Here is a 15,715-nt window from a genome sequence, read left to right on the forward strand (position 1 = left end):
GTTCTAGTTTTTGTATAGTGAGCGGTATTAATCTTCCACTGTAGCGACAGTTCTAGTTTTTGTATAGTGAGCGGTATTAATCTTCCACTGTAGCGACAGTTCTAGTTTTTGTATAGTGAGCGGTATTAATCTTCCACTGTAGCGACAGTTCTAGTTTTTGTATAGTGAGCGGTATTAATCTTCCACTGTAGTGACAGTTCTAGTTTTTGTATAGTGAGCGGTATTAATCTTCCACTGTAGCGACAGTTCTAGTTTTTGTATAGTGAGCGGTATTAATCTTCCACTGTAGCGACAGTTCTAGTTTTTGTATAGTGAGCGGTATTAATCTTCCACTGTAGCGACCTCTTGTTTTTGTATAGTGAGCGGTATTAATCTTCCACTGTAGCGACAGTTCTAGTTTTTGTATAGTGAGCGGTATTAACCTTCCACTGTAGCGACAGTTCTAGTTTTTGTATAGTGAGCGGTATTAATCTTCCACTGTAGCGACAGTTCTAGTTTTTGTATAGTGAGCGGTATTAATCTTCCACTGTAGCGACAGTTCTAGTTTTTGTATAGTGAGCGGTATTAACTTCCACTGTAGCGACAGTTCTAGTTTTTGTATAGTGAGCGGTATTAATCTTCCACTGTAGCGACAGTTCTAGTTTTTGTATAGTGAGCGGTATTAATCTTCCACTGTAGCGACAGTTCTAGTTTTTGTATAGTGATCATGAGCGGTATTAACCTTCCACTGTAGCGACAGTTCTAGTTTTTGTATAGTGAGCGGTATTAATCTTCCACTGTAGCGACAGTTCTAGTTTTTGTATAGTGAGCGGTATTAATCTTCCACTGTAGCGACAGTTCTAGTTTTTGTATAGTGAGCGGTATTAATCTTCCACTGTAGCGACAGTTCTAGTTTTTGTATAGTGAGCGGTATTAATCTTCCACTGTAGTGACAGTTCTAGTTTTTGTATAGTGAGCGGTATTAATCTTCCACTGTAGCGACAGTTCTAGTTTTTGTATAGTGAGCGGTATTAACCTTCCACTGTAGCGACAGTTCTAGTTTTTGTATAGTGAGCGGTATTAATCTTCCACTGTAGCGACAGTTCTAGTTTTTGTATAGTGAGCGGTATTAATCTTCCACTGTAGCGACAGTTCTAGTTTTTGTATAGTGAGCGGTATTAATCTTCCACTGTAGCGACAGTTCTAGTTTTTGTATAGTGAGCGGTATTAATCTTCCACTGTAGCGACAGTTCTAGTTTTTGTTTGACTGTTGTTCTGATGTATAAGAATACATTGTCTGTGAATGAGATTGAGGCACTCAGAAAATACCTTTTATGTTCTCATTTCAAATTTTGTAAATGAGTTAGTTCCCAAAGGTAAAAGTCTAATGAACATATGAGTGTATGCATGTATTGTACATTACTTTGCACTGTTTCAGCCCTTGATCTTTTGGAGAAGATGCTTACATTTAACCCGCACAAGAGAATTACTGTTGAACAAGCACTCGAACACCCATATCTAGAACAGTACTATGACCCTCAAGATGAGGTAAGCCGGAAGTCAAGGTCACACTAGTAGGATCTTTATATATGTGCTGGAACTGAAGGTTGTAGATAATTTAATTACTGGGGTAAAAATTCTCAAACTTCATCATGATAAAGTAATAGTAGATAACATTAAAATCAAGGTAGAAACAGTTGATGCTTCATAACCATACCCAAAGCCTGCATGTTTTCTCCAGGTTTTGAGTTTTGCTGTTTCAGCCTGTGGCCGAGGAACCTTTCACATTTGAAATGGAACTTGATGATCTCCCTAAAGAAAGACTGAAGGAGTTGATATTCCAGGAAACTCTACTGCTCGAACAGAAACACCAACAACAGCAGCAAATGAAGGAATAAAGGTATAGATAGATTAGACATGTGGTTTTGCTTTTTCTGTACTCTTTTTTATACCTAGTCTTATTTCAAATGCCTTTGAGAATTGTTGATTTATCATAACTATCAAATTTTGTTTTTTTCTGGCAACCAAATGATGAATCAAAGGTTGTGCAATTAAGCTTTCACACTAAACTTACTGCAATGGACTATATAAGGTCTGGGCCTTTCTGCCCCTAAATCCATAATTTTGTAAAGTCTTAATAATATATGTGGTTGTATTTGAAATATCTAGTGCGTCACTGATTAAATTGTAACGGATTTGCATAATAATCAACTGCACAGTACACAACTGTTATAATGATAACATCAACTAAATTGCAAAAAGGATGAACCCGATATTTGAAATTCAACAATTCAATCACTATAACAGATTCGAAAATTTGACGGATTTGAGAGACAAAAAGGGTAAAGACCATACATGGTCCTTTTCTTCTTGAACACAAGTTTTCTTGAAGAAGGTAAATATCAATATAATGTGTCATTATAATTAACAAAGTATCATTAATTTTGGTTTTTTCCCTTCATTTTACAGGTACACAATAGGATGGCAGATCATATCATCACCTTATTGATTTCCATGTATTGTCTGTGGACAACCATATATATATATAAAAGACGTTTTACTCATTTCTCATAGACAATATGTGGTGTATCATTAATGTTGTAGTTTATACACCCCATATCAATCAAGGCCTCGGGTCATTTCTGTGTTTGGCCTGCTGTAACCTAGTTACAAGGCCGTGGTAACTGTGAAGCAGAAGTTACCTTAGCTGGTTACAGTTGTTATAAGAATATTGAGACAAGATGGATGACAATCTTCCAAAGTAGAGATCATTTCTTTCTTTGTCATATTCCTTCAGTTTGATACAAATGTGATAAGAGAGTTTCCTCAGATTCCAGTATAGTAGCTGAGCTCTCCCGTGATGGAGGTAGATAAGTTGATAGTAAAGTGCTAATTTAATTTACTGCTAAGTGCTAATTTATCATACTATAGTGATACATTTCAACAGATGATTATCTGTTCTGACACAAAGTTTGTCATCAAGCCTGGAATTAATTGATATCATTACATTTGTTTTCTTAAGAAAACTTAACCATTTCCTTTTCAACTTCTGACATCAACTTTTATATTATTTTTATTGAATTATGAAAAAAAACTGATTATAGATTATGAGGTAAATATCTCTTGTAATCCAGTTACATTTACTAGAATATCATATTGATCTTAGATTTTAGTTTCTATATCATAAAAACATTTTGTTAACATGTGTTGATACTGCTGTTTACTTTGTTTTTAGATATTACAGAGTTACTGCCCCTTGTTGGTTGGTATTTGTTTTGACGACATCATGGTGACATTGTGTTCACAAACATATGACGTAACAAATAATGCCTTTCTGCAAGGGCAGAGAACTCTATGATATGCAAACACAATTGTATCATGAAGCATATTAAAATGCCATCATTCACACAATGTCATGGTGATCAACATCCATTTGATCATGGAAGGGAAGTAACTCTGGCAGACATTTTGCTATAGTCAAGTTATTTATAGCAGCATATTCTAATTTCTCTTTCTTATAATTTATAAACTGAAGAGTTTTTAAAGGATATTCATAGGATTGTTCATGACAAGACATTTCTCCTCAAATGTGTAATGCTTAAACTTGATTTAATTTTTTTACCAAATATTAAAACACTGTTAAGATTCTCACATATTTGTTTGCTCTGATGTCTTCAATGTTAAAAAAGGGCAAAACGTTTATTTACCATGGTAATCATGTCTCCTAATAATGAAATTCTCTCTCATTTTTTGCATTAACATTCTTATTTTGTATCTTTATTCCATATATATCGTTCTCACTTTGTGAAAGTGAGAATCATCTGTGGTACTGTTGATAGACGATTTCTGTTGAATGAATTAAGCCTGTTTGATTAGGGATTATAACAGTTAAACTGATGATATTAACCTTTGGATTGTTATGTATTATTATCAGCTGCCTTTGTTAGACACACCACTGTATCAAGCAGATTACCTCCCTTGAACAACTGTCTTCTAACGGGTTAATCAAATGGAAATTATTGTCAATTTAATTTATATGTCATCGTTACCTGAATTTTCCTTTTGAATCAATGTTGGTCGATGGTTTTTCTCCTAATACTGCAGATTTTTCTTCACCTTTTAAAGCCTTGGCTATTAAAAAGGCTTCAACACACAACACCACACTAACAGAATGATATAATCTGTTATACTATCACTTAAAAATCCATTGAAATATAAGACATGTTTTACTGATTCAGAGTTTATCATAGTGATGATGTATCAAGGCTGCTTATTTACAATGTATATTTTCCAATTTCTAGGCCATCATCATCAGATGGTGGGCTTTTCAAATTGCCTTTTGTCTGTGGTTCTTGCGTTTGTTATTAAACCATTCTTGTTATTGCTATTTCTCAAAAAACACTGAAGAGAACTTTCTCAAATTTCGTATGTACAATAATGTAGTTTCCTTTGGGCTTTAGTTAAGCATGTTGCATTTTGGCACCAATCGCTGATGACTGACAGACAGCAAACGTGGATTTTCACAATTAGAATTTTAAATTTTTTGAAAATATACTGAAGGGATCCCTCTGAAGTTTTGTATTTAGGTTCATTTTAGTTCCTGTAATTCTGCCAATTGCATTTAAACACTTTCTCAGAAAGTACTAAAGTGGTCTTCCTCAAATTAAATTTACACAAGACAGGCAGAAGCCATATTGAATTTGACAATTGAAGTGTGTTGCCTTTATGTAGAATTTCCCTACTTGTAATCAATATTTCGAGGAAGGGAAAACCAGAGGAAAAGATCCTTTCCACTGACATTCTTTGGTGGGTGACAAGACTGTGTGGGATCTCTTGTTCATCTCTTTGATGTTAGTAACTGTTGGTGGTGTTGTGTAATGCTGTTGTCTGGGCTATCTACAGATAAAAACAGATTATACTGTTAGCTTTATATAATGGTATTAATGAATTGTGCTAATTTTGTTATCAATTAATCCTAGACATAATATACACTGTTTATTATTGTATTGTTGATACCAAGTGCTTACATTGTACATAAACCTCTGTTCTACATATACATTGTTCTTATTGATTTGGGGCTGCAGTTATGTAACCAGTGTCTAAACATGGATTCTGTACTTAAGCAAAACATTTGTCTTGCTGATATATAGAAGATAAAAGAAAAGAAAGAAAAAAAGCAGTTTGATTAGCTAATTATATACTGTAAAAATGGCCTTCTTGTGTTGATTTATCATATGTTTTGTATATTTGGTATTATGGGTTTGTACACATGGTTTTATATAGTATGACCATGTGTTAAAGTGAATGAATTCTATTTCTCATGTCTATAATAACATTTTGAAGACTGTAAGTTGTTTAAGCACAAAATTCCTGTTTGAACACGAGAATATTTCCATGGTTACAGACCCAGTCCTTGTCTTCAAGAGATGATTGGATCTCGTTTGTGGTACGATTGTACAGCCACGTCATATAGAATTATCATAATCTTGGTCCGATTAGAAACATGACCACATATGGATACAATATTAATTATATAACTGTACATGGACACAGATTTCTAGCAGACTATAAAGGACTCCTAGGATCACCTTGGGTTGTATTTATCTCTGATGCTGTCCATATATATAGAGGTATCCTCGTCACATTGCCTAGCCGATGAGTCGTCAAACTCACCTCCAGTTCCTAGAACACTAAAAGTAACTATGAATATGGGCTATATTATTTTGGTCTTGATGTATGACAGATTTAAGTATAGGGGGAGATAATAATGGTAAAACTAAGGGGAGATAAATATGATAGAATTTAGCCAAGAAATTCCTGTACAAAAACTTTGTGTATGATGGTCAGGCAGGAACTTTTATAAAATTGAAAGAGGGGGAGGGAGGGGGGGGGGGGGTTCATTGTACCATATTCTATCTTATAAGCACAATTCTACATTTTTATTGGACCAGGAGGTGGGAATATAAGTAAGAGTGCCCTTATGTGGTTTTGTGAAGGCCCATCCTATTTGTTTCATCAAAACGCACAATGTGCTTATACGATTAATTAATTCTGATGACATTACATTTGTTTACCTTTTAAAAAGATGTAAGTATTAGATGTATTTTATAAAGGAGTTATAAACAATTACTGGTACATTCTATAACTAGGGAGTAACTAACTACTTGTTGTATACTGTACATAGAGTGTACTAGGTTATTAGGAACGATCTTGTTTGACAAGTGTAAAGTTTGGAAGAAAGCTGTATAAATACATTTCTTTGTTTTTGTTTTTTCAAAAATGGAGATAGGGTTTAGAAAATAGATAACCATATTCGACCCAATAAGCCCCCCCCCACAGCAGTTAAAAAATTTTAAAATGGAGGGGCGCTTATTAGGAACATATTTTGGCTCACAATTCACAATTTACAATAGAATGAAATAGAGAAACCTCCATGGTTTTCACAGTTTCAGTCTGTAATGTAAGTGAAATGGAGACCTCAAACTGGAGAGGAGCATTTAGGGATGGGTGCTCTTAATGGGTCGAATACGGTGTATGTTATTATATATAAAATATGGTAGTACTGTGATTTTCTAAGTGCTAAAATGTGTTAATTTTAATTTTCCATGTTAACTACAACTAAAATTTGACTTGTGTTGTTGTGTTGTACAAAGTATATTAGATTTAAAACATTTTTCTATGGCATTTTAAATTATACAAAAATAGAATTCAGTCTTTTTTTCAAATTAATTGAGCTATCTGATGTGCACCAGTACTTAACTTACTATTAACATATAAAGAACTGCATTAGCACTGATAATGGTATATTTGATAATGAGGAAAGAGACTTTGAATGATCTCGAATATGATTCTTCATATTTTAATGCATCAACCAATTATTTTGTAAAGGCATGAAAATGATAAATGTGATATAATTAATGTGTCTAAACTATAGTTTTGCTCAATGAAAAAATACATATATAGCTATAAGAGTTCAAACGATAAATTGCATATGTGCTAGGCATCCTATTGTTGATCAAGGTAGAATTTATCTTGCGATTTCATGTGTAAAATGTTTTTTATTTCCTGAAGTAATTTGGGGGATGAGTTCAAAATATAAAACTGTTGAAGAAAATTTGAAAGACTGATCTTTGAAGATTGTGTGTCCATAATAACTTTAAAGATGAATTGTTTTTACAAAAGGAGACAAAGCTTTACAATCTATAGGTACTAACAATCTATTTAAATTTTCATAGGTCAAATAATGACGATAAAGTTAGAAGCTAGGCAGTAGTATGATGTCTCAAATTTTATTGTATGACTGTTTTGATAAGTACAGTAATCATTAGACTGGTATTATTATCCATTATTCATCGGCCTAATTTTTAGTTAGATCACAAAACTTTTTAAAAACACCTGTAACACTAATTTTCACTAGGTGATGTTTATAACCAATATTTGAATTTTTAGTCAATAAGAAATTTACATTTAATACTTGTATCAGTCGTCGGAAGCATTTCAACTTTACATCTTTCTGTAGCACATACAAAACACAAAGAGAAAAAAATTGAAGTGTAGTACTTCCCTTTGTATTTTTATGAAAAGTTTTGCTGTCACATTATCAGATCTTTTTCTTTGAATTAAAGCCAAAAAAAAGCCTTTTAGAGAATATTCACCAGAATCTTTTATAGAGAGCCAAAAGCATTAAAACATATTACTATAATAGTGACAGATATATATACTTTTGCTTTTGGTAATTTGTTATTCGTAATATATGAAGAAATTATCTTCCCTTGTTTTCACTATTTTCTTTTGTTGTGCATTTACAAATGACCGAGATCTTTGATTATCTATATAAATATATATATATATATTATATGTTACGTGTAGTGCGTACTGAGAACACTCCTGAGGGTACTGTGATCGGGAAGTGCCAGGTGAAAGTTTTCATGTTTCGAGAGAATGAAGAGTATGGATGCTTGTCCAATGTACTGGTTATGTTGTCTTTATATTAGAAAAATCTAAATAAACTGTGCTTATGACATTTTCACTTTGTGTGTTTTTTTCTTGTTTTTTTCAACAAGTCCAGTAAAGTTCTTTTAAGTATACAAGCATCAGATAATGGGATATTGGTATTGCTTTTCACCCAATGTCCATCATCCATCTGTAAAACAATCCTTGTGATCTTTTTATTTTCTGAAATTTCAAAGTCAATAATCTGACTTTCTGCACTTATTAAATCTGTATGTTGTTAATGACCCTTGACAATAAAGGGTTCCAATACAAACTTAACCAACAGAACCTTTACTTATATTATAGAATGGTTAGACATGCAATCTAATTAAAATTACACTTGTAATTCCGCTCCACTATGATGCTCTACATTATGCTCCAATACAAGCTCTAACAACGCCCTAGAATCGAAACATCTCTGGACATTCTGAGCAGGTTATACTTTTGGGAGAATCAACCACACTGAAGATTTTGTTGGTGGGGCGCCGATTGGCTAACCACAAGGGTCATACTGAGGTTGATAAAATCTTGTATTGGAGCGTAACGTAGAGCATCGTAGTGAAGCAGAATTTCAAGTCTATTTTAATTAGATTGCTTAGACATGTACCCCACTCCTGGAGACAAATCAACAGTTTATCAGATTTTAAATCCCTAGAAATGCTTCTGGTCAAATTTGTTTAATTTCTGATGATTGATTATGAAGATTTTATAGGACAAGGGATGTAATTGTAAGACAACAGCTCTTCTTGCATTTTGTTCTTCATTAACAAGGGCAAGGTTGTTCAAAAGGATTACTGCTGGTATAACCACTTTATTAAAGAAATTTTCATTTCTGGTATGCTTCAAAAGCTTTAGATTTATCTTCCCTAAAATTGGAAAGAAGGTAAAAAATTGACTTTTACAATATATAACATTTTGTAAAGTTAGTTCTTCCAGAAACCATTTGATCTAATTTGTCGTTAAAAACTTTAATCAGCCTTAGTCATCTTTTGAATAACTACCGGTGAGCTAGCAAGCTTGCTACATGCAGAAAATACAAATTAAAACCATTCTTTATTTATATTGATATGTATTACCATCAGTGAATGGCATTGCTGCTCAGTTTGTTTGATATACAATTCATGCCAAAGATGAACTCGTCAAATGATACAGTAAAACTAACAAATTTTTAGTTACCACTGGTACAACATATGGTAGTATCTTTTAGTTCCATTCAAGTCTCCTAGCTATCATTGGTAGTAATATTTTTCCTAGTTTCCCAGAGATTTGTTGAACTAGTCAGTGATGTACTGTATCTTCAAATTGACAATAAATATATACATTGGTGTGTTCACTGTTGAAAACATTTACCAGAATGGTATTTGGGATTGTTTTCATTCCAAATCTTCACTTTTCCAAATAATTAAGTAATATGAAGAAAAATTCAACAAGCCAGAACTATTTTTTTCACAGTATTTATTACAGATTTTCAAGAAAAATATCATTGCTGATATCAGTATTCCAAGGCTTCAGATTTAAGAATACAGTCAATCAAATGGCTATATAAATGATACACAGAATTACAATTCACACTATTTTATTTTAGAGCATCAAAACTTGCATGGAAACATCTAAAATCAGATTAAAGCTAAACTATGTATGTTAACAGTGAGAAGTTTTCTAAACAACATATTTTTGTTGGACTTATACATAACGGGTACTCATGTTTGCTTCATATATAAGTACTTTATAAGAGACTTTTGAGCACCAAATCTGTATCGTGAAAATGGGCCATAAACAATGTATTAATGGGAGACTTCAAAAATATTACCCAATAATTTCTGTTTAAACTTTTATCTCTAGTAGCACAAAGTGGATTACATTTACACACTTTTTTTTATTCAATGGCGCCTGTAAAACACCTAATAAAAGATCAGCTTTAAACATGATTACAAATAGTTTAATGGAATCTCAATTGAAACAGGATCATTACAATTTAAGGTAAAATACTTTCAATGGACATGGTGGTAAAAAAAAAGATGAATATTTATAAACATTTATTATACCACACACATTATACCTGTGGGGTAAATAAAATGACAACTCACATTTTCATCTCTGTAATAAAACATCAAGAAACAAATTCCATAAAGCATGTATTTAGGGAATTCAAGACATCACACACTTCATTCCTCATAATCCATACAGCTTAAAGGAAATTTTTTAATGACATCTTGCGGGTAGGGGGATGGGGGGATTTGTGTGAGTGTGAGGTTGTGTGGGTGGGGAGGGGGGAGGGATGTGGGGGTATTATGAGCTACTCCCATCAGGGGCAGGGGGTAGTGGTGGTAGTTGTGGTGGAGCTCCACTTGTTACTGTGTCTGTCATGGCCTTCTGACCAACACTAGGGACCACAGGACTAGCTGATACATTATCTGATGGTGGAATGGATGTAGAAGAGGAGGCCGGTGCTGAGCCAGCCTGAGAAACTGCTCCTTGAGGAATTCCAACAGGTGTGTTTCCCAGATCTTTGCTTGGTGTAGCTGTGTGTGTTGTATTGACTGTAGATGTTGACCAAGATTGTGGAGTCTGAGAGATATCTGAAGAGGGCACTGACCGTACTGGAGTGGTCAAACCTGGGTCCATTGAGGGCCGAGTTACCATGTTCATGGCTGGTCTAGTTGGCCTTAGTCCCGGGGAGGATCCAGGTCTGACAGGAGCTGGGGAAGAGGCTGGAGAAGATCCTGGGGATCTGTGACCTCCTGACCCTGGAGACATTCCCATCCTGCCACGACCAGACGGAGTACTACCAGGACTTCTCCCTTGTCTCCTTGCCTGTTTTTCTGCTGCATTTTGTATACGCTGCATCATAATGTCTTGTAACACTTTGTCCATACGGGCAACTTTTTTCTGAGATTTTGGAGTTTTGGCACCTAGTGGAAATAAAACAGAGCATTACCAATTAATGAAAAGTCCTCATGGGTGTGAAAATATTAAATATTAAGTTTATTTATTTATAGATTATCTGACTCAGTCACAATCTACTGAAACATTCTAAATTCTAATAAAGGACAATTAAGCTCATGACAGCAGCATTTAGAAATGGAGTTTGAAATATAGGGAAAAATAATAGAATAGCAGATTGGTGGTGCAATGAAAATAACAGGTAGGTATTTTGGATCATACTGACTAATAATGACAATGAATATATACAGTGGACCCTCGATAATCCGGACACCATCGTTCCCAGCCTAAACCGTCCGGATTACGAGTTTTCCGGACTGCCGAATTCCGTGTTCTTAGTCAATTAAATTGTCACGTATGAGTTACTCTCCTTGGCCTTGCCCCTTGACCTTGTAATCGATGATAGGCTTCTATGTAATACATGTGTATTATAATAAATACTTCGTTTGTTATGTTTTATAGATATTTTTTATATCATTACGTTAAGGTTATTAAACAAACGTATTTCTTTTTCAAAATACGAAACCTAAAGCCATCGTTAATTGTGTATTATGTATGCATATAGCTACGTATCCCACTCTTGATATGTTGTATGGCAAATTGCCTAACCAATGATCAATATCTACATTCTTGGCATAAAAAAACCAGAGGGATCTTGACGCCCACCAAAGAATGATCTATGTCTGACAACAGAAAGAGGGATCTTTTCCCTGCTTTTCAAACTTTTACTACATACTATATATGAAACTTGAGAAATATCCTTTCAGTACTTTCTAAGATATGTAGCAGTAACAAACTTCAATTATCAAAATCCAAGATGGCTACCTGTTGATCATCTTTCTGACCGATAAGTCCGAAAATGCACTAGACCCCTTCAGGAACCTGCACATGAAATTTGAGAAAGATCCCTTCAGTACTTTCTGAGAAATAGCGGTAACAAACTTTAACTATCAAAATCCAAGATGGCCACCGGTCGGCCATCTTGTTGACCGATTGGTCCCAAAATGCAATATGCACAACTGGGGCCCTAGGGGAACCTACATGTGAAATTTGAGAAAGATCCCTTCTGCACTTTCTGAGAAATAGCGGTAACAAACTTTAACTATCAAAATCCAAGATGGCCGCCAGTCGGCCATCATGTTGACCAATTGGTCCCAAAATGGAATATGCACAACTAGGGCCCTAGGGGAATCTACGTGTGAAATTTGAGAAGATCCCTTCAGTACTTTCTGAGAAATAGCGGTAACAAGAATTGTTAACGGACGGACGGACGACAGACCATTGACGAAAGGCGATTTGAATAACCCACCATCTGATGATGGTGGGCTAAAAAACTATAACAAATAGTTGTGAATATTTTGTGAAAATGTATAATTGTTATTTTGTGTAATGTGTGTTTTTAATGACCATTTCTACAAGTCTTTGCTTTCTGACTTACAGACATGTGTAACATATTATAACCATGCGCCCGTTCACGTCTAACTTCGTGCACAATGTCACACACGTGTAAATGGCATGTGCCGTAGCCTTTATATCTTATACCACAGAAGATGAATTTGAATAGATTCACATACATTTAAAATTCTTATTAATTTTGTGAGTATTATCTCACTTTATTATTGTATCCGATACTCATAGCGATATATTCTGCATGCGAAACAAGTAAGGTATTACAGCCAGAGATTTAGATAGTATAAATTATCTATGTCTCTGTTACAACATACGTACCCGTACCCAAGCTCAAACTGCATGTCTAAAAGCGTGTGGCTAAAAATATATTGCGTATCTCAATTACAACACTGAAGTTTGATCTCCTATAGAAAACCAATGATCCGTTACATGACTGCATGTACCCGTGTGAAAGGTGTTCAGGTAAACGCCCGTAGCTATGACCTGGCAGCCGTCATTATGACAACACACTCAGTGTCAAGTGAGAGTGTGTATTGAACACATGACTGTAGCTGGCCTTGGATTTTCTCGGCACGTGGCGACAACAAATTGTCCGGAATATTGTGGGAATTTAATAATGAAAATTACATTCCATTCCCAAAATGGAGTTCCGGATTCGGAATATGAATTTCCAGACTAGTGAATATTAATTATGTTACGGAAATCTGTACCCTGACATTTCTGTCCGGATTGTGAGTTTTCCGGACTATCGGCATTCGGATTATCGCGGGTACACTGTATATATATTTATGACAAACCTGGAGTCCTCCTGGGTGTCACCTTTGTTGCAGTGTCAAATTCATCTTCATCAAAATCAAATTCTGTTGGTTGCTGTGGCCTGCAATAAAAAGAACTTACATTGAGTATTGGAAATTTAATATAATTCTTGTGTCAATCAATTATTTGAGCATTCACATTTGTGTTAAGTGGGAGATACCATAATGTTTTAGTACAATACTAGCCCACTATGACACTTTATGCTTGATATTCAATCTCTTCTGGATTAAATGTTAATGAAGTAGGCACCTCAGAAGTACAGAGTAACTTAATTGTCAAAAGTGTATGCCACCGGAACCAGCATATAGCCAGAAGCCAGGTTTCCAGATTCAAGTGTAAATTACTACAAATTAAGATGGAATATATACTGTACAATGTATTCGGGAATACACAGCGATCCAGATTAGACAATGAATGGTTTTAACAATTAAGTTACAATATTGCAATCAAGACAGGATATAAGTTGGTTTACAGTACAATAGTGTTCTCCCCAGGATTTTTTCACTGCGCTATGGTAATTTTTTTCCCGTTGCAAACTGCGCGGCGCAGCGCGAATAATCTTTTTTGTACCACAATTTAATTATAATGACCTAGTGTTTTAATTAAAATAAAAATAACAAAAAATAATAACATTTTGATCTCACTGTCACATTTACTGAATCAAGATTAATTGCATTTAAAAATTATTAGAATTATTTAAATTTTTAAATTAGAATTATTTTAATGTGTTTCACAATTCTAGATTATTATAGGATTATGCACCCATCACTGTTTGTGTATTTAAAATATTTAAAACAGACTTTAGTTACTGTCTGGTACTGTAAATGTAACTTTTGAAAGAGATAAAAAAATTATTGTTAAAATTTAAGTCTTTTATAACACATATCTGTACACTTATATGACATGTTTATTATCATCCAATTATGCTTAAAATTTACAAATTACAAATTTTGGAAATTTTTTCAAATTCGGATTTCTTATACCCATCTGGCTCTATTATTACAATTACCTAACACCAAAATGGCGGCCATTTCGGTTGCAATGTTTGTGGTATCTTTCAGCAGTATATGACATTAAAAACGTGAGTACATCAATTACAATCACAGGCAGTGTTTGCTTTTAGGATGATGCTCACTAGCTATAATCAAAAATCTGTTGAAAAAGTGTCAGTTTGTTTCCTAAACTGCCGATGTGCTGTACTTCAGTTACGTCGCCGTAGTTAGCTCACATGATTGAAAGGGATTTGATCAGTGATTTCTCCTCTCTCTAGCTGACCTATATCCCCAGACTGCTAAATAGAACCAGTGAGGTCTTGGTTAGGGACTAGTCACACCTCTTTTGTTTACTTATCAATGCAATTTAACAGTACAATCTGGCAGGGCACCCCTGCGGATCACAAGTAAGGACCTAATCAACACTGTCACGGTCGTAAAAATGGAGCCAACCACATGGCATAGCGGCATGACAGACACCGTAAATTTATAAGAATACTACTTGTCAGGTAGCAGGAGGGATTTATTATGAGGTTTATATTCAGTAGACCTACTTAGAGAAAATGGGGGTCTGATTTATTGATGTGCAACGGGAGGCCGAAAGTGCGCTACGGAAGAAATTCCCGTGCAACGGCCCAAAATTTCCACGTAACGGGACCGTTATGCGGAAAGGGCCTGGGGAGAACACTGACAATGTTCTGTAATATTGTAGTTTCCGTACTTTGGCTCTTCCTCCGCCTCCTCTGGCTCTGCTTCAATGCCAGGATCCTGGGTAGCATCCATATCTTCCTCTTCAGTTCCCTTTGGTGGACGCCGGCCAGGACATTTCCAACTCAACTCCAATACTTTTTCCTTTTCAATTTTCTCAAACAGCAGTAGAATATCTTCAGCTGTAGGTTCCCAAACACCTTTTCCAGATTTTGTTGGGTCATATTTTTCATCATCACTGCCCTCAACACACCAAGCCTCTTTCTCAGTTCCTGACTCTCCAATCAATCCCATGACTATATGTTGTCTTTAGTCAATAACTAAATATCTGGATTGTCCAAATATGCTTTACATATTGTCTGTCTTGCTGAAAGGAGAAAAAAAACTCATCTTGTACTTAGTAACTTATGAATGCTAAAAAGTTGGACAAGTGTTTAATGGTAATTTATCATTATTAAATACACATTAATTAAAGTTACATGCAGACTGATGATCATGCAGGAATAAAAATTAATATATGTCTTCTTTATTTCACTTACTGATTGCATAACCAAAGGGCATAGTATATGGGTCGTATAGGTCTGTATAAGCATACACATAAGTCTCGATCGACTCAACTTGAGTTACAGTCTCAAGTCCTGTAACATGGTCTGCATTACAATAAGCACTATTGTGTGGAAGCTTGAGGGGAAATAAATGGTTTGAACAAATATATAAAGTATTTGATGTATGCTTAACGTACCTTTTGTGTTGACTTTGGTGAAATAATTATCTTTTAATTATTTTAACTATAATTATAACGCAGACACATATTTTCAGGGTTGGTGTTTTCCCGCACAATGACAACGTCGTTTTAGCGCTTGAAGCTTTTCGTC

General features: G+C 34.7%; 2 protein-coding genes across 2 annotated transcripts in view; one reads left to right on the plus strand and one right to left on the minus strand.

Moving 5' to 3' along the window:
* The window catches only part of LOC138332294 (mitogen-activated protein kinase 1-like), a 70,351-nt gene extending 62,343 nt beyond the window's left edge, over positions 1-8,008 (plus strand). Inside the window, exons 9-11 of the mRNA XM_069280327.1 lie at positions 1,418-1,527; positions 1,743-1,879; positions 2,449-8,008. Of these exons, the coding sequence (XP_069136428.1) occupies positions 1,418-1,527; positions 1,743-1,877 (245 nt within the window). The 3' untranslated portion in view covers positions 1,878-1,879; positions 2,449-8,008. The remainder of the gene's footprint in view (positions 1-1,417; positions 1,528-1,742; positions 1,880-2,448) is intronic.
* Positions 8,009-9,409: 1,401 nt separating this feature from the next.
* LOC138332296 (PAXIP1-associated glutamate-rich protein 1-like) lies at positions 9,410-15,705 on the minus strand. The gene is made up of 4 exons (XM_069280329.1): positions 15,583-15,705; positions 14,854-15,207; positions 13,122-13,201; positions 9,410-10,883 (listed from the first exon to the last, which is right to left on the minus strand). Exons 2-4 carry the CDS (start codon positions 15,132-15,134, stop codon positions 10,261-10,263), a joined length of 984 nt encoding a protein of 327 aa, XP_069136430.1. The 5' UTR covers positions 15,135-15,207; positions 15,583-15,705; the 3' UTR covers positions 9,410-10,260.
* Between the last annotated feature and the right edge of the window lie 10 nt (positions 15,706-15,715).

This window comes from Argopecten irradians, chromosome 9 (genome assembly GCF_041381155.1).
Source record: "Argopecten irradians isolate NY chromosome 9, Ai_NY, whole genome shotgun sequence".
Classification (NCBI taxonomy): Eukaryota; Metazoa; Mollusca; class Bivalvia; order Pectinida; family Pectinidae; genus Argopecten; species Argopecten irradians.